Here is a 24,009-nt window from a genome sequence, read left to right on the forward strand (position 1 = left end):
ATTAGATCCTAGGGGTTTCTTTTAGTCAGATTATTTCATATTAATATATTATGATCATTGTCTTCACTAAGGGTGAAATGAAGGGCAAATTGAAACCTTTGTACACATATGTGAGGGTTAACCGTTAGCCGTAGAACGGCTGAAAAAATTAGCCGTTGGGTGAAACAAATTACAAAATTTAATCGTTAGTCGTAAAAAAAAGTTAACCGTGAAGATTTTCCTCTCTACAATGAGTTATTTTGTGTCATTTTGGGTTAACCGTTAGCCGTAATTGAGAACCTTTTATATTCGAGTATCTTTACTGACCCTGTTCAGCGAGCAAACAGGTTGATAAACTGAATGTCATATGTCAATAGCAGGGGGGAGTTAATTTTATATCCTACTGCTTCAGTAGATCTAAATATTAGAAGTACTTTCCGGGAATCCTTGAGAACTTACATTTAAAGTATGCAATGCTAGCGGCTTTGATGTGCTTCGAAGAATTGCACAGAGAGGCCACGAAAACGATTAGCTAAGCTGTTTCGGAAGATGCCTCGCTGTCCTATTTTCAACGAGCAGCAAATAGCCACCGGCAACATGAAAGCGGGCTATTGCATCGGGGCTACGAGTTACGCCCTTCTCGGAGAAAATGCGAATTTGAAATTCGTTACTTTTTATTCTAAAGCATCCGGCAAGTATGGTACTGAAGAGGCCCTCGAACAGTACTGATCACAACAACATTTCGTGATCTGAATGTAATTTTTCATGGCAGAGATAAAACATGTATTGTATGTCTGAGTTTTCTTTACGTTCAATCAACCTCAGTTTAATTTTTCCGCTTAGGTGTCATAATTATTTTCGTTCGCATTAACTAAATTGCACGCAAAGTGAAATGTAGCACAGGATTCCAATTATTATCTATTGATTCCAATTATTTTTGATTTAGCCACTTTTTATAACTGTTTTCCTCCCTATCACTTAAGTTGGTGTATTTTTTTTTTTTTTGTTTTGTTTATTTACGCTTCATCCTTGCGTATGTCAGTGAACAAAGACACCCTTGGGGCCTAACCCACGCAGACGACATCTTTCAAAATCAGCGCAACCAAATCAATATTAGGCGTAGTAATAAAGGCGTAAATTGGCCAACTTAGTGGTAACATTATTCAAATTCAATATTTGGAAAAGGTGCCACAATCGTTTGGAGTTGTGCTTATTTACAGCCAAGTTTCTGCCCAATTAAAATCTGAGCAAATGCGAAAATACTCTGTGATACTATCCACGATTTCTCGAGAGTTCAGAGTTTTGTAAAGAAACCTTTCCAACAGCAAGGCTTAACAAGTACTTTGACGTAAAGTTCATCCGTACGTAGCCCGATCACCCCAAAATATTTGGTGGATCAGACTCATTTGCATGTGTACTAGCTTGCGCATGTGTACTAGCTTACGCAGGTTTTTTCCCGTTCCCTTCAGCTGTGCGAGAGTCTCGAGAAGACATGCCAAGGCACATAAACGCGGCATCTTAATTCATTAATCGCTTTTATTAATAGATTTTACCTTTTAGGTTTTTGTTTTGTTTTTCAAGAGCGCACTTCTATTCGGCTTTGAAACCGGAAAGCGCTTTTATTAGGGCAAGTTTTTGATTAAAGCTTAAGTTTGCTTTACACTTTCAACTTTGGTTAGCATCTTAACTTATTCCAACCTACATACAAACAACCCTTCAATCAACCGTCACTTTTTCCTTCTTCTCAGCTTTACGCCTAAATCCCGAAAAATCACGTAATGTGAAATGATGTGAGGATACTTTTTTTTGTAATTCGTTTTAAATCTTAATTTTGTAGTTTTACACTTTGAAATTTTCAGGTAGTGGTTTAATTTCCACTGATCTTAGGGCATAAAATGTCACAAAGCCGGATACCCCGATGGCTTGGCATGTTTGGGTGGAGTCTTCGTTGTTTCTGCTCACAATCAAATCAATTTAAATTGCAATGAAAGCGCAACTCTTTAGGGTTCGATGGTAGCATTATGCAAATTAAGTTTCATAATGCTGTAAAATGGACTTGAAGTTTCAGAAGTTTTAGTTGCAACTTCCAATTACCCGGAAAAGGTACGTAATATAACTGATCACAAGCAAGTTCTTATGCTAGAAGCACAAAATTAATTATCTGGAACAACGAAGTCTCTTAATGGTTTGAGCTGACAAGCCGCTTACAACTCTACTTATTTTAATCTTTCTTTGCAAAGCAGGCGTAGAAGTCACAACAAGTATGGCATACTTCGTTTGTTTGCTGATGTTTCTCGTTCGTTTTATAATGTACGCAAGTTCTGGTAAGAGTTGAATTATTCTTTATTTCTGCTTTTCATTTCTTATCATCACTTTACTCAAGCTCAAATATAATAAGCACGCATTGAAACAGAGTTTCGTCCCCGATTCTAAAAGTTCCCTCAGATGACTTAAACAATTTTAGCTATCGTTTCCAGTTAAACAAACTCCACACCATAGATAACTATAGGCAACTTTAAAATTGTTTTTTTTGGACAAAGGTAAGCCACGAAATAAAGATATATAATTTGCAGATTTTTTTCTTTTTTGCTTTATTGTATTTTTTTATGTTTAATTCTATGCATCTTTCATGTACTGGTCACCGGTTTACTTAAATGCTTACCTTATACGAGTATATGCACGTTCATTCTTCGTTTTTTCCGTTAGAATTTATCTATTGTTATCGTCACAATTTATTTTATTATCTGAGCTTTGCTTCATTACTTTCTTTGTAATTCTCGCGATCCTTCTTTATAATTTGTACACGAAAATTGTGTAAGCTCATAATGTCTTAGTCAGAAACACAATAGTCCTTCCTAAGACGTTAGAGCGCATTGTTAAAGATCAGTAGCGCCCTGCAACCTGTTTGTTCGCTTGCTCGTTCGTAACAGGATCAGAAACATCTGGTAAGTGCTAATGGAGGATCACTAAAACATTTGGCAAGATGAACGAAAAATACGCTATTTTATTTTTTAATGTGAGGAATCTGTAACTTACCAATGCTATTGTAGATAATGTTTTTGTTGGACGACTCCAAAACCGGAAAATTTTGGTGGCCTCTTGAATAATCAGTATTTTAATTAAGTCAGAAAAACAACAGTCCTTCCCAGGTCGTTGGAGCGCATTGTTAAAGATCAGTAGCGCCATGCAACCTGTTCGTTCGCTTGCTCTTTCGTAACAGGATCAGAAACATTTGGGAAGATGAACGAAAAACATACTATTTTATTTTTCATTGTGAGGAATCTGTAACAGGATGTTTTTGTAGGCGACTCCAAAACCAGAAAATGTTGGTGGCCCACTATAAATATCCACTATTAATTATCAATTAAGTTAGAAACACAATAGTCCTTCCTAAGACGTTAGAGCGCATTGTTAAAGATCAGTAGCGCCCTACAACCTGTTCGTTCGCTTGCTCTTTCGTAACAGGATAAGAAACATCTGGCGAGTGCTAATGAAGGATCACTGAAACATTTGGAAAGATGAACGAAAAACATGTTATTTTATTTTTCACTGTTAGGAATCTGTAACAGGAACTTACCAGTGCTATTGTAAATACTGTTTATGTGGGTGACTCCAAAACCGGAAAATGTTGGTGACCTGTTGAATAATCACTATGCTAATGAAGAGCCCATCCGCACTAGTAGACAAAACTAGAATTGCCCCGACAAAATCAAAGGACAAATTTTGTTTTGACAAATTTTTGTCTCCTCTGTTTCATCCGCACTAAAAATGTCGAAGCTGTTAAAGCTGTCAAATTCGGTCAACAGCCAAAACTAACACTGGTACTATATATTTCACTGTAATTTTGTTCAATTTAGCTTTTCCTTTTCCTTTCCTTTGAGTGGGCACTTTCGGATCCTGTGCCACATTTACTTTTAAATTGTTTAAAGTTGTTTAATCCGCGAGTTTCGCAACGAAAGACAATAGCTGTGGTTACACTAGACCTTTTGCCAACGGGAAAGTGAGACCTTACCAACGGGTAGTCTGTGTTTTGTGTGTGACCTCTATTCCCACAGTGAAACTGCCCATGGGAAATCACTATGGATACATAAAAAAGAACAAAAGAATTACCCATGACGTTTCCCAAACCAAATCGTAGGGTTTAGCAGTGGTTTATCTAACCACAAGAGTAGTTCAACCAGTCGGATGGAAGAAAATAGTAAATCCGGAAACCGCAGCACATGCTGGGCATTTTTGTGGTGTTGCGCTGAAATCGCGGCAAATATCCTCGCAAGTACCAAATTCAAAACACGCGGCATCAAACATGGCCAACTTTCGAGGTTCACATTATGTATATTTTACTCGTCTTTGCTCTGAATACTCCAATAAAAACCATAAGTTTCGCGGTTTGTGATATCCATGATGAATTAATTTCCCGCCAAACACTGCTAGGTCAAAAGTTGACCTCGGGTAATTATTTGCAATGTAACCGGAGGATTAAACCAAACCGGAAACCCAAACGAGTTTGACTAATGGTCGTGGGTCGTGGGTCGTGGGTCGTGCGTCGTGGGTACAAGTCGTGGGTCGTGGGCGTGGGTATGGGTATGGGTGTGGGTGTGGGTGTGGGTGTGGGTAAAAGTCGTGGGTGTGCATAATACATAACAATTAATGGTTAAGAGCTCATATTTAAAATGTTAATAGTACCACTACTAATAATCAATTACTGTTATTTTTGTAGGGGAAAAGGGTTTTTTCGTGATCGTGAAGGGCCCTGTGGCTGGTTTTAAACATGATTTGGTTATATCGCCGTGAACGTTGAAGCGCCTTTTCTTCATGGAAATTGCGAAATGACTGGCTTCTTTCTCGAAACGTGACCTGAACCGCTGTTATTCTTCTTTTCTAAAATTTTATCCTGTAAGCGTCTCAAAACAAGACGTGAAACATGACTGTCATTAACTACCGTGAAGTAATGCAATACTTCTCGACGAACAATGAAACGTATGTTTCTTGAGTACGTCATATTTCGAAACTCTGCAGAGTCTGGTCAGTTGTCAGATAAGAAATGAATCGTTTAAAAATTGAAATTATTAGAACCTCTTTATTTATTAATTTACCTATTTCAATAATTGTTCATATCTAGTTTATTGTATGATTTAGAAAAGGACCTGGCCAGTTAAATGGACGAAGAAAAATTTTAAGATTGTACTCATTGGTTCTTCGTTTAATTTCTTATCACCGATGCCAGTTGTCGTAACCAATTTAACATTGGCTTGCGATTTCCGGTTGTCGATTGTACCGCAGACTGGATACCAGAGGTTTTATATTTTCGTGGCTTGGAAAAACCTTGAAGCCAACATCTCCAGACCTGCCACTAACGTTGCAACGTTGCTATCTATATATCGACTTATCTTGCAACAGTTCGCTGTTTCACTTAGTTTTTTTCTTAGATGCGGGGTAGATGGTACGCGATACAGAGGTGACAATTGATGAAGCATTCGGCTCTTTGTCCCAATGTCATTGATCAACAAAAGCTTTATTTTCCCTAACCAGCAGAGGGATATACTTTTACTTCTGAAACTTCATTTATTTTTAACCGGCACTGAGAGCACAAATCAATTTTAATTCAAGAATACGGCCAATAGCCGTGTTTCTGATCCTCGAAGCTTCTTTCATGTTCTGAAAACGTTGTTCTTTTAAGTTTAACACTTCTCTCTTTTCAGTGTAAGATTATTTTTTGGTGTGTTGATCAAGCGTTTGACCTGAACAAAATTCCTCAAACTCTTTGGAATGACCTTCATTTTAAGAGATTACATCATTCTGCAAATAAGGGCTTTGTCTTTGATTTCACTTTTCTTTTTAGGTAAATTGAATTAATTCTTTTGGATGAAATCAATGAATCAATGGCCCACTAAACCGAGCTGATACAATGACTGGACAAGGGTTGTATAATATTCATGTATTATTATAACTAATATTTTAAATGATTAATGTCATTGTTAAGTATTAATCACACCCAAGACTTTTACTCACACCCACACCCACGACCCACGACTTGTACCCACGACCCACGAGCCACGACCATTAGTCAAACTCAACCCAAACCCATCCCAACCCAAGGTTATTACCCACAGGGTTACCTCGGGAAGTATGAGGGGTCATCTCCGCCAATATCCTGTTTCAAATTCTGTTCTAAAAAACCTGTATGCTATTGCTTTTTATCAAATTCTCTTCAGAATAGAAATTGGCGAAACAGAATAGAAATTGATGAAACAGAATAGAAACTGGCGAAACAGAATAGAAATTGGCGAAACAGAATAGAAATTGGCGATGTATCTATTTCTATTCTGTTTTTCCGACGAACCAAGTGGAACCTGAGTAAGAGCCAGTTAAACATTATAATTTATTCTCCCGATTCCCGCTCAAAGAAAATTTATTCTTGCCTGATGACTAGTCTGTTTACTGACCGTAAATTAACTATGTAATATCGAGAGTCCGCCGACAGTTGCTTAATTTTGTAATTCGTTTTATTTTTTCTAAAGGACCCTTTTGATGAACCTTTTTCGTAAATTATATCAAAAAGTTCTATGCGCCTTTTTTTCTCCGATAAAGCGAAAAGTTAGAAATCCGCCTAAATGGCCGTTGTCCTCCCAGTAAAGCAATGAAAAATGATACAACTTTGGCAAATTCGTACGCTACAACGCGATACAATCCCGCTTTTAAGTTGAGTGTTCTAGCAGATAGTCCTTTTATCTCTTAGGAAATATTAATTTCTTGTTATTTTGTTACGTTCAAGTCTGAATAGTGACCCGTTGAAATAAAGTACGTTGAACGGCTGTCACGCAAGAGGTCAAAGCCAATCTTTCAACTTGGCCAGGAATGTACCAAATACATAACCTCTCCACGTCTCTCCTGTTACTAGTTGTATATATATATATATATATATATATTTAACAATTATTCCATGAGTGCGCGTTGGATATGAGATGATAGATAGCCAACGAGGCGCGTAGCGCCTCGTTGGCTTTAATCATCTCATATCCAACAAGCGCGAGTGGAATAATTGTTTTATTAAAAACATTAAGTTAAATTATGAAATTTTATGAAATTTTATTAAATTTTGAGCTCCCTTTTAATTTTAAGCTGACGCGCACGCTTGCCATATTTGTAGATTATGGTATTTTGGCTGATATACCATAATGGCTAAGCCAATAAAAAGTCCTGAATTTCATTATCCAATGATCTAGTTTTTAATAAATATATATGTCGGAGACCACGTCTCCGATCACGCAAATCACATCTTCGATTGCCGGGTTGCCAGCATGGTTGTCCTGATAGTGTAGTGGTCATCACACCTGACTAGTACAGGAGGGACGTAGGTTCAAATCTCGCCCAGGGCAAATTTTCTTTTCAAACATTTATTCTATTTAAGTATGATTATTTGGGGTGTACAGGGTCAGGGTTTCCCTTGTATGAATTTGCTTAATTGAAATTAGCCTGTATTCGTAATTGGATCCTCCTTTGTCATCTGCTAAGTTGACTTCAGTCGTGTATCTTTAATAGAACCTTAGTTGGGTTTCATATGGGGTTATAGGCTTCCCCTACCCTGTCAGCTTGAAAGTTAAATTTCCCGGTAGACCACGTGTCCGATCACGCAAATAAAATCTTCGATTGCCGTATTGCCAGCATGGTTGTCCTGATAGTGTAGTGGTCATCAAACCTCCGCGTTTTGGAAATCACTTCACACTCCCCTGCTTCCCAATCATTTCGGCGATATCACGTGGAAAATCGTTCACAGGGTCCTCCCACAGGCCCTGTCCCTCGTCCGAATAGGCGTCTACTCCACGATGGACTGCCCGCACTGCAATGACACCAAAACGCTCGATCACCTTCTCGTCCATTGCCCCGCTCTATTTGCATTTACCAAGCATTTCGTTTCCAACTCTAGTCACCCAAGAACAAATCAAAAAGTGACCGCGAAAATTGTTGCGATTTTTGGTTCATATGCGCTCAAATTAACGAACATGGCGGCAAGAGGGTTGGTTGGCATCTCGGCAGCTCTTTACTTATTTCACCTTTGCTTTATTTTGCCGGTAAACCAGCATAAAATATTTCGACATGGCAGTCTGCTTGGTGAAGAACCTTTGGAAGGATTAAACGAGCGCTGGAAAAGCGACTTCAAGGCAAAAATAGCTCAAACTGCGCTGAATGAGTTTGCAGCTCGAGCAGTCGATACGGCGGGCAACCATAAAGTCAAACTCTCAAAGCACACCACCTCTACCTTGGCCTATTGCCTATGCTTATCGCTACTCTTGTCCAGTGGCAATGTTGAGCGAAACCCTGGTCCAAAATCAACTTCTCAAAGTGGAAACTTCAAGTTGAGTACGGTAAAAGGCTTAAGAATTTGTAATTTGAATGTGCGAAGTCTTGTCAACAAGATGGATGAGATCCGAGTTTTTTGTGAGACCCACCTACCGCACGTTCTGTCCCTAAACGAAACTTGGCTAGACTCATCAATCAGTGACAGTGAAATTCAGCTTCCCGGCTACTCACTTGTACGAAGAGATAAAACCCGCCGAAATGGTGGTGTTCTCATTTACATTCCCTCGAACCTCAATTACAAAGTTATTCAAGAATTTGAAAATGATCAACCGGATATTCAATGCCTTTGGATGGAAATAACACCTCCAAAATCTAAAGGTTTTATTTTCTGTTCCTGCTACCGCCCACCGAATGCTGACAACGTTGCAACTTACGTTGAGGGCTTGAGAAATATGTTAACAGTAATGGCTGATCGGGAAAAGGAAATTGTCATTACCGGGGATCTGAATTTCGACCTGAAACAGTCGAATAAACCTGAATCTACGAAGCGCTTTATGAACATGGCGAAAGAGTTTAGTCTGCGGCAGATTATTGATAATTTCACTCGCATAACTGAAAATTCAAAGACCCTGATCGATTTATTTTTTACCAGTCGTCCGGATCTATATGTCTCCGGGGTAATACCAGTTGGCTTTAGTGATCATTCCGCAACATATGCCGTCCGTAAATTATATCGTTTGAAACCGCCTCCCCCGAGGATAATTGATACCCGGAATTTCAAGCGTTTTAATCGTGATGCTTTCATTGAAGATCTAAATAAAGTTCCATGGTCATTGACGGATTCCTTCGCAGATGTTGAGGACGCATGGGACTCATTTAAACACCTTTTTTGTGAAGTAGCCGACACCCATGCCCCAAGAATCCGCGTGCGAGTCAGGGGAAATAGGGTACCATGGCTAACACGTGAGGTGAGACATCAAATGAATGAGAGAGACCGCTTTCATAATCTGGCATTGAGGTCAAACAATGAGCTTCATTGGAGCTCTTACAAGCGGTTACGCAATGTTGTGACTTTGAAGCTCAGAAAAGAGAAAGAAAGATATTACAACGAACTGTTCCAGGAGACAAGAGGAGATTCCCGTGGGACCTGGAAAAACCTAAAACGGCTACTCGGAAATGGCTCAAAGAGTAGCAGCGCTACTGCTCGTACAGCTAATGAAGCAAAAGACAAGTGTAACACCTTCAATAGCTTCTTTGTCTCTTGTGCCGAAGATTTAAGGTCGATCCACCGATCAACCGCGCGATCCTTTTCCAAATGGCTACCGCAAATTGTCCGCCCAGAAAAATTTAATCTACGAAAGATCACCGTGACGGAAGTTAGAAAGGCTCTTAAAGATTTAAAACCGAAGAAAGCTACAGGTGTTGATGGTATTCCATCTCGTCTACTAAAAGACGGATCAGACGCCCTGGCCTATCCACTATCGCTCATTTTTAATTTAACTATCCAACAAAACGTTATTCCTGCAGAATGGAAAAAAGCGAAGGTGACCCCTTTACATAAATCAGGTTCAAAAGATGACCCAAGAAACTACCGCCCCATATCGGTATTACCAGTGGTATCTAAAGTCCTAGAGCGTTCAATCCACAAGCAGCTTGCAAGTTTTTTTGATGATCATAACTTGCTCTGTAAATTACAGTCCGGTTTTAGAAGAATGCACTCAACTGAGACGGCTGTAACTTATTTCGCCGACGAGATTCTCCTGAATATGGATAAGGGCCTTGTTACTGGTTCTGTGTTTATTGACCTGGCAAAGGCTTTCGACACAGTTGACCATGACATTTTGCTCAGAAAATTAGAGTACTATGGTATATGCGAGGAAAGCCTTCTATGGTTTAAGGACTACTTTACGGGAAGAAAGCAGTTCGTGCAAATTGATTCTCATTCATCTGAAGAGCTTGCTATAACTTCTGGAGTGCCACAAGGGTCCATCCTCGGACCCCTGTTATTCATTGTCTACATTAATGATTTACCACGTTGTATCAAACACTGTTCTGTAAATATGTACGCTGACGACACAGTTTTATATCTTGCTGGCCCAACAGTAGACAATTTAACTTTTTACTTTAATCAAGATCTTCAATGTCTATCTGAATGGCTAGAAGACAACAATCTTGTTCTCAATGTTTCAAAAACTAAGTGTGTACTATTTACATCTCGAAGGCATAAAGAGCGCGATTGTATTTTAAATCTTAATCTTATCGGAAAGCTCATTTCTTGCGAAACTACTTTTAAATACCTAGGCGTGGTGTTCGACAATTTCATGACTTGGAAGGCTCACACAGACTATATGTATAAAAAGGCGGCGTCAAGAGTTAGTATTCTGGGCCGCATTAGAAGTTTCGTCACAAAAGAGGCAGCAATACTTGTTCATAATACCTTAATTCTTCCCTTATTTGATTACTGTGACATTGCCTGGAGTAACCTTTTACAACAAGATATAGATCGACTACAGCGCTTACAAAATAGATCTGCACGGATTATTACACGTTGCTCTCGGTCATCTGAAGCAATAGATCAGCTGCAATGGCCGACTCTTTCCAGTAGACGCTATTACCACAAGGCTAAACTCGTTTTTCTCTGTCTCCACTCATTAGTTCCTGGTTACTTTTCATCATATTTTACCAGATTTTCGAATATTCACAATTATTCCACGAGGCAAAGTCTGAGGCAATCCCTACCAAAAGTAAAACAGAATTTTGGGAGAAGGACCTTTCTTTTTAGTGGCGCAGAAATTTTTAATAAACTTCCTTTAAACATTGTGAAGAGTGAAAACATTCAAACGTTCTGTCGCCGAGCAAAACATTTCCTTTTACCGTAATTTGATATTTTATTTACTGTTATGTCTTAATTGTGTTTTTAGCTTTGTAGTTTTAGGCTGTTGATGTAGTTGTGAAATCTTAGTCATTGTATATATATATATATCTATTCTAGAAATTTGATGTAAATTATTTTCAATACAGGGCCCCTATGGATACCAGCCTTAGAGCTGAATGGGCTACCCTGTGTAAATAAAGTTTGCTTTGCTCTTAAACCTTTCTACGTGACCATACAAAAATACATCACTGACATATCCAACGACAACATAATCCTGACACACCCCATAGCCCTTTTTGGAGTCCCATCAACGAAGGCTAACGCCCACTGGCGAAGCGAAATCAACCTAATTAATTTCATTCTAAACATAGCGCGCTACGCTATACATAAATCGGCAACAGAACTCCGTTTAAACGATATTCACATCACACCACAGTCTATATTTAATGCTAAGGTTAAACATTTCATCCAAAAAGATTTTCAAGTACAACAACACACAGGTCTCAGCTACTATTTCCCTCTGAAATGGTGCATTAACGATACTATTGTAAGCCTAGTAAATGAACGACTCCATTTTCACCTATAGTGACCTATTGGAATACGTAATTCTGACTAGTATATGCCAACAACCGGGTTAATACAATGTAATGAGTCCCACCATATATACGCAGTAACATCAAACCTTTTGTTATGTTATCAGTAGTTAGTCTCAATAAATGTAACACTGCAATAAGCAGAAAACATGCAATAGTTAAGAAATCTCAACCTTGTCTCCTTGTAAATAGAATAGCTTAGAAGCGGCTCATATTGAGCTGTTTTAGTAGAAATAGTAAAAAAAAAAAAAAAAATCACACCTGACTAGTACAGGAGGGACGTGGGTTCAAATCCCGCTGGGGGAAAATTTACTTTTCGAAAACATTTATTCTATTTAAGTATGATTATTTGGGGTGTAAAGGATCAGGGTTTCTCTCGTATACAGAATTTATTTATATTATTAGCTTCGCCCTGAAGAATACAAAAAAACAATAAAACAACAGAAAACAAAACAAAACAAAAAACAAAAACAAAAAAAAAAAATAAGGAAATACAAGCCTAGTAATAAATAATAAGAACACAACAATACACTAATAATAACTTTAAAATTTGGGCAGGGACACCTCAACAGCTAAGGCCAATTACTGCGGACCCAGAAATAAAAGTATTTAAAAGTATATAAATAATATATAAAGTATATACAATAGATATTTACAAATATATGAAGTATATAAAAAAAGTAGCAATTTAAATCACATGCAGCTGCTAATTTCTTGGTCTAAACACCTGGCTGTGTTACATTTCAAACAAATGCTTTTGAAGCTCCTTGGAGAATCCGCGTCATATTTTATTGCTAGAGCCCGCGAGTAATAACCGTAAAGAACAGATTTAAAGTTCTGAAGGGTAACATTATCTAGGTCAACTCTACTAACAAGCAGGTTCCAGATTTATATTATTTATATTTATACCCCTGATGAGTGAGCAATCCCGAAACAAGCGTGTAGGAATGAAAGCGTAGTCTTTGTATTTTTTTAACTCAACATATATCGCGCTCTACTTTTATGTATCGAGTACTGTGACGGAAAAATCGAAACTCAAACTTCCTCCTAATATCTAGAAATATTTTGGACAGAACTTAAAGGTTTTTTCTTTCACTCTTCTGCTAAGTGCCCTGCAAGTTTGACTTCGAAAGTGGACTCGATGGTTGGGTTAAGACTGGTACTGCGTTTGAAAATCAACCAACATTTGGCGACAACCCCACAGCTCGGAACAGGGGACAGCCCGCTCAACAACAGGGTGACTGGTGGATTGGAGGATTCGAAGACCGGCCTTCTAAATCAACCCCAGCAGGGAAAATCCAAGGAGACGGTCCACAAGGAACTCTTATTTCCCCAACTTTTAAAATCACTGGTCCAACGATCTCATTTCTGATTGGCGGAGGGTGCGATGTAAACACTGTTCGTGTAGAGTTGATCGTTGGTATTAAGGTACACATGAAACAATGTTAAGCAAGCGTACTCTCACATTCTTTTCTGTTTACAATATTCAGTCTGGTTTACCAGGTTCTACATTTGTTAGTCACTTCTTGTTAAACAGTTGGACCATTTGATGTTGTTTTCTGCCTCAGTCGGACAATTGTTGGTCTTGAAAGATGTAATTTTACATTCACTTTTCGCAGGTCGTCGAAAAAGAAACTGGCCACTGCACTGAGACGATGACGCGTAAGGCTTGGGATGTTAAAAAGTTTATCGGTCGGAATGCACACATTAAAGTTGTTGATTCCAGCTCTGGCGGTTGGGGTCACATTAACCTTGACGATCTAAAAGGTGACATGAGCTGCCCAGTCGAAGGTAATTTTTCCTGAATTGAAGATTTTTGCAGCTCCTGGCTGAAGTTGATTTGCCATCGAAGGTTTTTTTTTTTAATGGTGTCACGGTATTTTTAAGGATTTTTTTTTTTACAGGTCTCCGTTTCAATTTATATAAGCTATGCGTTTATTTACCTAAGATTCTTTCTTTTACCGAGGACATTGCACATTGTGTCTCATGAAATTAAAAATGCTTTTCATCTTTAATCTTCCTCCTACCCTTTAATATTTAATAGCATTATTTTCGTTGCACTTCTTCTTCCTCAAAACCAAGGCGAGAAGTGGATCCGAGCTGTACTCTCCCCCTCTTTTCTTAAAACGACGAGTTTAAGAACGAGGATCGTATTTTATTCAATCCCTATCTTTTTTCTATATTTGCCTTTTGAAGCTCGAGTTCCGTAGATAATCTCTTCACGAGTCGATTTGATCATGATCCTCCCAGCGTTCCTGACTAAGCCAATTGGAAACTATCTCTAGTATGGCGTGAGGATTTCTTCATCTTTAAACTTAAAAACATTTGAACATTAACTGGAAAGTAGACAAGCAACATCGCTGATGAAAGTTCCCATTGACAGCATACGTATTTGGATAGACATGAAAAAAAAAACAAAAAAAAAAAAAAAACACTACCACCATTAGCTGGAAAGTAAGCAAGCAACATGGCGGACGAAATTTCACATTTACAGCATTCGTACTTGTACAGCCATGAAAAAAAAAATACCACCATAGTTATTAGATAGGGTATATTAAGAACATCTTTGATTCTTTTTTATCTGAAGCTCCTTGCAAGTTTGACTTCGAAAGGGGAATCCATGGATGGGCTAAGACTGGTACAGCATTTGATAACCAGCCAACATTTGGTGATAACCCAACAGCTCGAAACAGAGGACAGCCGGCTCAACAACAGGGTGACTGGTGGATTGGAGGATTCGAAGACCGGCCTTCCGAATCGACCCAAGCAGGGAAAACCCAAGGAGACGGTCCACTAGGAACTCTTACTTCTCCAACTTTTAAAATCACTGGTCCAACGATCTCATTCCTGATTGGCGGAGGATGCGATGTAAACACTGTTCGTGTAGAGTTGATTGTTGGTAACAAGGTATACATGAAGCAATGCTAAGCAATCGTCCTCTCAAATTCTTTTCTGTTTACAATATTCAGTCTGGTTTACCGGGTTTTACATCTGTTAGTCACTTCTTGTGAAATAGTTGGACCATTTGATGCTGTTTTCTGTCTCAGTCGGACAATTGTTGGTCTTGAAAGATGTATTTTAACATTCACTTTTTGCAGGTCGTCGAGAAAGAAACTGGCCACTGCACTGAGACAATGAGGCGTAAGGCTTGGCATGTTAGAGATTTCATCGGTCAGGAAGCACACGTTAGACTTGTTGATTACAGCTCTGGCGGTTGGGGTCACATCAACTTTGACGATCTGCAAGTCGGCTTGGGCTGCCCGGGTAATTTTTCCTTGTTATTTTCCGGCTGTGAATGATTATATTTGGGTGAACGAGCATCTATAAACAACAAAAACATACAATGATGAACAAATATAGCTTCTGAGTATAACAGCCACATTTCGATGATGGAAAATCATAGGTAGTTTATTTCGAATTCTTTAATGATCGAGTGGGTTTCGAATGATTCAAAAGGAACCTAAACTTGACAGAAATATCTGAAGGACGTGTTCTGTATTTAACCCTTCACAACCTACTATCAGTATGTATATTCTCCGTACTATTTTCTACACAGTTCTTATGGTGCTGGCAAGGAGAATTTGTTGAACAGTTAAGAGCTTCTTAAATTGCGGATCATTTCCTTAGTTCTTATGATCTTAATGTGCGGTTCAGGGGTGATATGGCGATGAGAAATAAGATGCTGGTGACTCTTAAGGTGGCTCGTACCAGTCTCCTTGCGCGGGGAACAAGTCACTCTTGCGTGACGCGCGCGAGAGAAACGTGCGAAAGAAGCGTGAGATCAAAAGATGAAAATTCAAAACAAAGATGGCGTATCAGATCGTAGGTGCTCGCGCGAGCACACGCAATTGTCAGCGGTAGCTAAAACAGATCATGAGTAAATGTCGATCCTACAGAATCCAGATTATTAAATGCGCGAGAACGCGCGTGGAAATTGCTAAACTCACGAAAACTATTGCATAAAAACAAGTTTGTTGACCCTTTCTTTTTATTGTTCCAATATGATAATAACGTCGAAAGGAAACATCAGAAAAAAAAACTAGAAAATTATACGGAAGGAAATTTGCGATGTGTTAAAATTGCCCTTTTTGTAGATTTTCTGAAATTCCGCTCCGTAGAATTTTTTAAAAATCTTTGTGCCTTTTCCTTTTCAAATGCCAAAAACAATCACTGAAAAAGATCACGGGGTCACCTGGTTAGTTTTCGAATTATTTAAGCCACAAGCTAAAAAATGCGTCTGAATAAGCCTATGAAAGCTTTGAAATGAAAGCCTATGAAAGCGACGAAATGTCACTTATTTTTGGATAACCAATGATTATGTAATTCAACCCCGTAAAAGTGTTCAACTGGCCGTGGTCAGTCTTTCTGTTGTATTCTTTCAAAGTTACAAACCATCAAAAAGATGAAAACCGGTACGAGTCACCTTAAGGTTCGGTGAGTTAACAACTGTGCTATAAAATCGCAGACAAAAGTGAAATAAGAAACAGAAGTCAGTGAATATATTAACAAAAACTATAAAATCTCTATCATTTATTATTGGAAGCGCGTTGCAAATTTGACTTCGAAAATGGACTCCGCGGCTGGGTTGCAGTTGGTGAGGCGTTTCAAAACCAGCCAACATTTGGCGATAACCCAACAGCTCGAAACAGAGGACAGCCGGCTCATCAGCAGGGTGACTGGTGGATCGGAGGATACGAGAACCGGCCTTCTGAATCGGCCCTGGCAGGGAAAATCCAAGGAGACGTTCCGAAAGGAATCCTTATTTCGCCCTCTTTTGAAATCACTGGTCCAACGATCTCATTTCTTATTGGTGGAGGCTGTGATATTGACAAAGTTCGCGTTGAGTTGGTCGTACATAACCAGGTAAGCCCCTTTTTTCTCTAACAGCAGATTCACCCCAATTTCCTAAGCTTACCGGATGACGGCAGTTGCCATAATAGTTAGTCCGCGTCGGTAGAATTTGTTGAGATAATTTCGCGTCAATGTTACTACTTTTCTCCTCCCACTAAGCAATTGTTGAAAGATGCAATTTTCATGAATTCTTCACAAACAGGTTGTCAAGAAGGAAACCGGCAAATGTACTGAAACGATGGCTCGTAAGATCTGGAATGTTGGAGAGTTTTCCGGTCAGGAAGCACACATAAAACTTGTTGATTCCAGCTCTGGAGGATGGGGTCACATCAATTTTGATGATCTGGAAGGCGACATCAGCTGTTCAATCGGTGATTGTTTTTCAATTTTGAAAATTAAGCTCTTATCATTGCCCAACGGCATGGAGTTTCCCTCTGTCAAGGCGATCTTGAATTTGGAAATTCAGATGCATGATTATTTCTGAAGGGGATTGACCACATGTTACAATGAATAATGTCAGTAAGGGTCAGTCACCATTTCATTTAGTAACTAACTCATCAAGACAAACTCTTAGATTCTAAAGCTCAGAGGGAGTTGAATGCCTCCCGATTGGTATTACTCATTTGTTGGTTGATTTCTGATTTTTTTGTTTCTTTTTCCGCTTTCTTTAAGAGGTAAAAAATGTTCATTACTCCTCTAACTTCTGAAATCGAAACTAAACTTCGTTAGAAATATTCTTGGTTTATCCTCAGTTTAGGATCGTCAAAGGCACTAACGTTAATGGATGGCTAGTGGTGTACTCGTATATATGATTATTACTATCTCCTTTTTGTTATTTATTTTTTTACGATCACCGTAATAATTCTCAGACGCTTAATGGATCCAGAGCCATTGTCAGCAAGGTTGTAGATCATAAAAATGACGTACATGTCATGCAATGGTCAGCAATCTGTCGGAGAAGAATTTTTTCGCGTGGAAACATTTGCAAATATTAGAAATATGGAAACGAAAGAAAACGCGGAAAAAAACAAACAAGAAAAAGAAAATTAAAACTCTCGGTTCACACACGCGCGCGTGATTTTCTAAAAACTTAAATTTTAAAACTTAAGCCCATAATTTTATTGTAAAAGAAAAAAAAAAACAAATTGACGTCAATTTTCCATCGTCTAAAACCTTAGCTGTGCCCCGTGGTTTCACTTTAGTTTTGAACATAGTTGGCGTCATTTCTATGCTCCATAAGGTTATGGACGATAGAAAATTGACAGCAACTTGTTAATTATCATTAACTTGTAATTTAACATCTCCCTTTGCTTGCAATCCATAGGCTGCCAAGACCACATCTGGTATCGATGTAAATGCCCTGAACTGGCCTCATTTCAACAATACTGTCAAAAAAAAGGAGAATTTATGAGCAAATACTGCCCAAGATCGTGCGGCTTTTGTGGCGAGCAAGGTTTGTACCGTAGAAAAATTAGCTTTTCTTATTTTCAGAACAAACTAGATTGACCCGGTGAGTTTATGGGGCAGGAAAGACTATTGGCTTGTTTATCGTCTCTACAACTCCTTTAGAATTGCATTAAAGAAAGCAGAAGGTAGCTAAGAAAGCTTTTTTAAATTTATTTTTTTCAGGCCCCGTACCGGTGAAGGCTCATTTTCGCAATTGCGGTAATTATATCTTCAATTAACGTTTTTTAATTTATAATGCTGGTGATTTGAACCTCGAATAGTATTTGCTCCTGGGAGGGTCACAAACAAGGTCTTGAAGCTTTCCAAAACCGGGCTGCCAGAATAGTTACAGGAACTGTGCACAGCAACCCGGCAATGGACGTTCTGTAATGACCCACGCTGGAGGAGCGTCGTCGTAAAACTGTTTATAAAAACTCGTTAAGAAATGCCTACAAGGTCAATGTCCCAAATATTTTAAAGGATATTTCAAACGTAATAATACAATCTACGCGCGCGCCACAAGACAAAGCAACCTTTTACATCCATCTACTGCGAGGACTGAGATCGCAAAACGATCTTTCTATTACTACGGTTGCACTCTTTTTAACGAACTATCTTATTGGTATTTCGTATTATTTACTTTTAAATCTTTTATTTGTACACAGTGTTCTATCTATATCATTACCAATATCAATTTATAATAAAGTTCGGATATAACGCTTGCTGTCATTGGTTGAAAGGGCGTGCTCTATCAGAGTATAGACATGGAGTTGAAGCTGTCACGCCATCTGCCAATTTTTAACATGGCGGACCAAATGCGGAATTTTTCTCTTGGGTTTTTATTCGACCCAGAAGTCCTCTACGACCTTGAAGACGAAAGAGAAAACGAGCTGTTGGCGTCGATCGATTTAGAGGATACTGTCAATGACAATGCGACCTACCTTTAACTGAAAGTGAGGTTTCCGGCAAAGTTAATTACAAAAACAATGAGCGCGGCGGCAATTTAAACAGGCAAAGATTTGAAAACATGTCAAGTGCCGCAATAGACGAGATAATTGTAAGAACAGAAACAAAGAAAACCAAACAATCTACCAAATGGGCTATCCGAGTTTTTGAAGGCGAGTTTTTTCGTTGCAAAAATATAATAAATACCATATGAAAACCTCGAATAGAGTGGACGCACATTTGTTAAACTTTCTTGCAAAAAAAAAACAAAAATCAAGGAAAGTGGAAGATTTTAAAACTGGCTGGCACACACGCGTTTCAAACCAAAAACTATAACTTTCTCTAGAAAATGAACACCAAAATAGAAATAAAAATCTTTTTTTTTTTCGTTGCCGTTTTTTAATAGCTTGGTGTAGTGAAAGAAAAGTTGCTAAGAACCTCCACGAAATGAGCAACAAAGAGCTTGACCTATCCAGAAGTTAAATCCTGCCTGCGAAGCACTTTTTCAGTACCCAAAGCGAGCCGTGAAATCTTAAGTTAAAGTTTGGTATGACAACTAGCCTCTGGGCGTCAACAGAATTGAAGGAATAATGAAAGAAATTTCTAAACTAGCGTCTCTTTCGAGAATCTACACTAACCGTAGTGTCATAGCCACTGCAATCGCGCTGTGGTCCAACGCGCAAGTTCCATCGCGGCACATAATGGCTGTCTCTCGTCATCGCAGTGAAGCTAGCCTGAGGAATTACAACACTCTTCCATCCAGTGAACAGCTAAGGGCTTGTTCAGATATCCTCTCTGGTGCATTGAATGGAAGACCATTGCTGCCAAGTTCCTCTGATGCAGTGACCAGTTCAGAAAATCCTCACGCTGTTGTAAATTCGACCGTTGTTTATTCAAAGAACAACACAGCGCAGCAGTTTGTCAAGTTCCAACCACAAGCTTTAAACAGTTGTTTTTAAATTGTCACGTTGATAACGTTCAGGTTTTCATGGGCCAAAATTCGGCCGGATTTCATTAATCATGTTACTACAGATACTGGTTTTTGTACGCAAAAAGTACACTTTTATGCATTCGAATTATTAAGCAAGATTTACGATTCTTAGTGATAGCTTTCGATGGTTTGACATTTTGACAGCTTTGGTCTTGTTCATCCAATCAAATTAGGTTGCCCATTCTAACAAGGATTCTGATTGGCTTATTGTAAGCGTGCTCTGTCAGAGTATAGAGCATGCTGACGACACTGTTGTTCGCTTTGAAAATAAAGTTTGTTTGGAAATTGCAAGTAATGTGTGGGGAATTTAACGGATTCTTTATTATAAAACAAATAGAGAAGCCTTGACTGTGCTCTGTTCTGTAGTAAAGCACTTAGGAAGCGGCTAAAGCACTAAAGAAGTGGGGAGAAACACTCGACTACGTCTCGTGTTTCTCCCTACACTTCTTTCGTGCTCTAGCCGCTTCCTGCGTGCTTTACTATAGAACAGAGCACAGTCAAGGCTTCTCTATTTGTTAAGTAATGCATATGTACACTACAGTTTTGGTACATTGTTGCGCTCAGGGCCCCCATTGATATAACAGACAGCTTTTTGCATCTGAAAGGGCTTCCTTGAGCGGTATAAATCAACAAAGGTTCTTCTTCTTCTTCAGTCAACATTTTTAAATATGATCCGGCATTTCTTTTGATTATGATTGGCAGATTGTAAAGATCACCCGGTCTATGCAGCAAGATGCCCTGAAGTGACCAGTAAACCATTTCACTGCCAAGACGAACTAGAACTGATGAAAGAAAGATGCCCAAAATCCTGCGGTTTTTGCTGAGGTGACTTATGATTGAAATATTCCACAAAATTTACTTCTTCTGGTGTTCAAAAAATTGTCAAAATATAGCTACTCATGTAAAGTACTTGTTTTTTTTCTTATTCTCTGGCAGGTAATGGTTTCATAGAGGAGCAGCCATGGAAAAAAGCAGCAGCATGTAGTTATAACGTAAAGAATCTTATAAAAACATGTTATGTAGGGTAAATGATTCAAGGGGTCAGCTATTGCAGCTATAACTTCAAATTTCGTTTGAATTGTAAAAGCGTTATATCATTAGGCTACGGGTAAATACTACTCTAGGCACTAAATGGAATGGGTGTTTTAATTAATCTGTGACAATTAATTTAGAGCGAGTGAAAAACAAATAAAATAATATGGTTTGATAAGTCGAGTTGGTAATGTGTATTAATAATAATAATAATTATATATTTATATTGCGCAACTTAACATGTGGATATGATCAAATGCGCATCACAACACTTTTCGGAGGACTTTGGCCGGACTGCATCAGCAGTTTACAAACAATCGAAGGAAACTTATTTGAAGATGCCCCCCTTCCCCCCCAATTCCCAGTAAACAGGCCAGACCACATCACAGTAATCTCGTGAGTGGGTTCTTTAACGTCCCCTGCCTAACCAAATTAACTAATTAATAGATGCAGGAGACGGGACCTACGGTTTATTCGTCCTTATCCGAGAAGACTAGTATGTCCATCCATTTCTTGATATTATAGAAAGGTAGCGCATTCTCCTCAGTTATTTTAAGACCTTGAGTGTTGGTCCGGCCGGGGCTCGAACCATCGACCTCGACTTCCCGCACAACAGTCCAGCGCTCTAACCAATTGGCCACCGTAAAGAGATTATTGAGCTGACATTTCGAGCCTTTTGTGGTAATGTGTGAGTTCGTGGGTAGTGCAGTGTGTGTGCCAGAAAGATGGAGCTATTTTATTGGTGGGAACATCGTGACGAGAAAACGCAATGATAGATTACTTGGATGAAAAGCGTTCGTTGATACCGTGGAAATTAAGAGTGCCGATTTTAAAGATAGATTTTTTCTATGGCTTTGACGCTTTTCGGACGATGCAAGGAAAGGCCGCAGACTGCCACGTGCTGCTTAGAACATCTTCGAGTGTTTTAGAAGGTTTTAGTGTCTAGCGACCGGTTCTGAGGCGTTTTTGTTATCTCTTTTCTATGTCACGTAGGTGTTCTCGGAATCGGTCATTCAGTCGTCTTCTCGTTTCGCCAATGTATAACTTTTGGCAGTGAATGGAAGTTTTGCATTGCAGGCGTGTGTATTCAAAAGTCCCGGTTGATCGTTTGTTTGGAGTGCAATTCTGAACAAAAAGTTGCTCATGTTTTATCTATTTATTTTTTCAGATTTGAGTTAAATTAGCGGAGGTTGCAAAAATATTATACCAGTTCCGGGGTGATTTTAAAGTGATTTAAGTATTTTCAGCAGAATGGATTTTGCTACGTGATTGTGAGGGTGAAATCACATGCACCAGAAGTTGAAAGGTTGACCGTAAACAGTAAGCCTGATGAAGTTACGTAAAGAAACATTACACTACTACGTGATGTGACGTTAATATGGATAAGAACTAGGAGGCAAAAAAGAAAAAAAAAAAACAATAACAACAAAACAAATAATCCGCTACAAAACGTAATGAAAAATATCAAGACCAAGGACGAATACGAGGAACGAAAGCTACTATCTAATTGATGTGGCTATATGAAGTTTATAGGAAGTACAAAATGATAAAAAGGTCTTTCCAAATTCTGAAAGGAATGTTTTGACAATCTATGACATTTTTTTTACAAACCTTGCCATAAACCGATTCTTCATTTTTAAGCTTTGACGCGAGCGATAAATCTTCCGGAGACTCAAGGGTAGAAAATCTGAACATTTCCTCAAACTGGTTACACTTTTGTCTTTTCAATTCGGGCCACAAAAGTTTTATTGTAATTAGCAAGGTATCGTTAGACGGTTATGCTTTACGTTTTTAGCATATGCCTAGAGGTATGCTTTAATAAATTACTTCTCCACTTTGAACGCGAAGGAAAAACCTGTTTTGGGCTGTCAGGATCTACAGACAAAGCCTCTCAGACAAAGCCTCTACAGACTCTACAGACAAAGCCTCTACAGACAAAGCCTCCGGTAAACGATGTCATTTTACCTTACTGCTGCCAAGGACAACCTTCCAACACGCAATGACAACAGTCCAACGCGTAAACTGTGTTCCTAGCGGTCAATGAAGTTAGAGCAGCATGGATCGATCTTTTACGTAGCCGTAGCGTGTGGGATTAGCCCTTAATCCTCTTACCTACCAACCGCGCTCGACTTATAAATATCCTGATGTGATTATGCAACAGTTCAGTTGACCTCAGGCCTTGCTCTTGTAAGCTCCTCTTCCCATTAAATGTATAGCTTTAAATATATACTTGGCCTCCACTCTTTCTTTCGCCTCCGATAATCGCACATAGCTGCTCCTAAGGAGTAGGTATCGTTAATTGAGTGCTAACAACGCTCTCGACTACTCCCTCATGTTTTAGTGTCAGTGGTTAATTAGTTATTTATTTATTTATTTATTTATTTAATCACTTTCACAAGAGTGCGGTGAGGGCCGCACAACAGAGCGAGGCTCCAAATTAAGTGCGCCCAATATCCCACCAATCCCACCTCAAGGAAGGACATCCATCACACAGTAATTTCGTGTGTGGGAGATTCGTGTGTGGCTTTGTCAAACCTCTCAAACTGTGGGGTAAAACGTGTTCCTGTCTTTCCTGAGGGGGACATTGGGGTTGCAGTGTTGCGGTGATGAACCGTGTTTTTTAATGCGGGGAAGAGCAACTCACATCTCGGTATTGCGGTGATCTCAAACCTTACAGTGCACAATGTTCGTGATTTCAAATCAACGGTATTCGGTGAAGAAAACCATTTCCGGTGTTTGTGTTTATTCCTAAGCCCTTGTAAAGACTAGATCTTTAAACCTGTGGTTAAAAATTGGCAATACTTCTGAGTAAATATTTAACAAACATTAGCTGATTGACCCCAGGCTGTGTTCATTTATATTTTTCTTGACCTCTGGACAGTTACCACACGCTTTATCGGCCAGCTAAAGACCTACGCGTGGTAAAGGAGAGATGGAGCTGAGCTCAAAGCTACCTTTAATGAGGGGGGCATCGGAATCTGTTTGAAACTGCAAAACCG

The 24,009-nt window shown here is 39.0% G+C and overlaps 1 protein-coding gene across 1 annotated transcript; it reads left to right on the top strand.

The window, feature by feature from the left end:
- The first annotated feature begins 2,019 nt into the window (after positions 1 to 2,019).
- Positions 2,020 to 21,188, top strand: LOC111340271 (uncharacterized). Its single transcript, XM_022947096.2, has 12 exons — positions 2,020 to 2,082; positions 2,223 to 2,303; positions 12,854 to 13,173; positions 13,365 to 13,536; positions 14,333 to 14,652; positions 14,844 to 15,009; positions 16,289 to 16,608; positions 16,799 to 16,967; positions 17,921 to 18,049; positions 18,226 to 18,261; positions 20,681 to 20,803; positions 20,915 to 21,188. Exons 2-11 carry the CDS (start codon positions 2,243 to 2,245, stop codon positions 20,800 to 20,802), a joined length of 1,815 nt encoding a protein of 604 aa, XP_022802831.2. The 5' UTR covers positions 2,020 to 2,082; positions 2,223 to 2,242; the 3' UTR covers position 20,803; positions 20,915 to 21,188.
- Positions 21,189 to 24,009: the final 2,821 nt, after the last annotated feature.

This window comes from Stylophora pistillata, chromosome 1 (assembly GCF_964205215.1).
Source record: "Stylophora pistillata chromosome 1, jaStyPist1.2, whole genome shotgun sequence".
Lineage (NCBI taxonomy): Eukaryota > Metazoa > Cnidaria > Anthozoa > Scleractinia > Pocilloporidae > Stylophora > Stylophora pistillata.

Coding starts and splice junctions, on each gene's coding strand:
- LOC111340271 (XM_022947096.2), top strand. CDS start 2,243: ATGGCATACTTCGTTTGTTTGCTGATGTTTCTCGTTCGTTTTATAATG. Junction 14,653..14,843: donor AGTTGATTGTTGGTAACAAG/GTATACATGAAG, acceptor CACTTTTTGCAG/GTCGTCGAGAAAGAAACTGG. Junction 18,262..20,680: donor GGCTCATTTTCGCAATTGCG/GTAATTATATCT, acceptor TATGATTGGCAG/ATTGTAAAGATCACCCGGTC.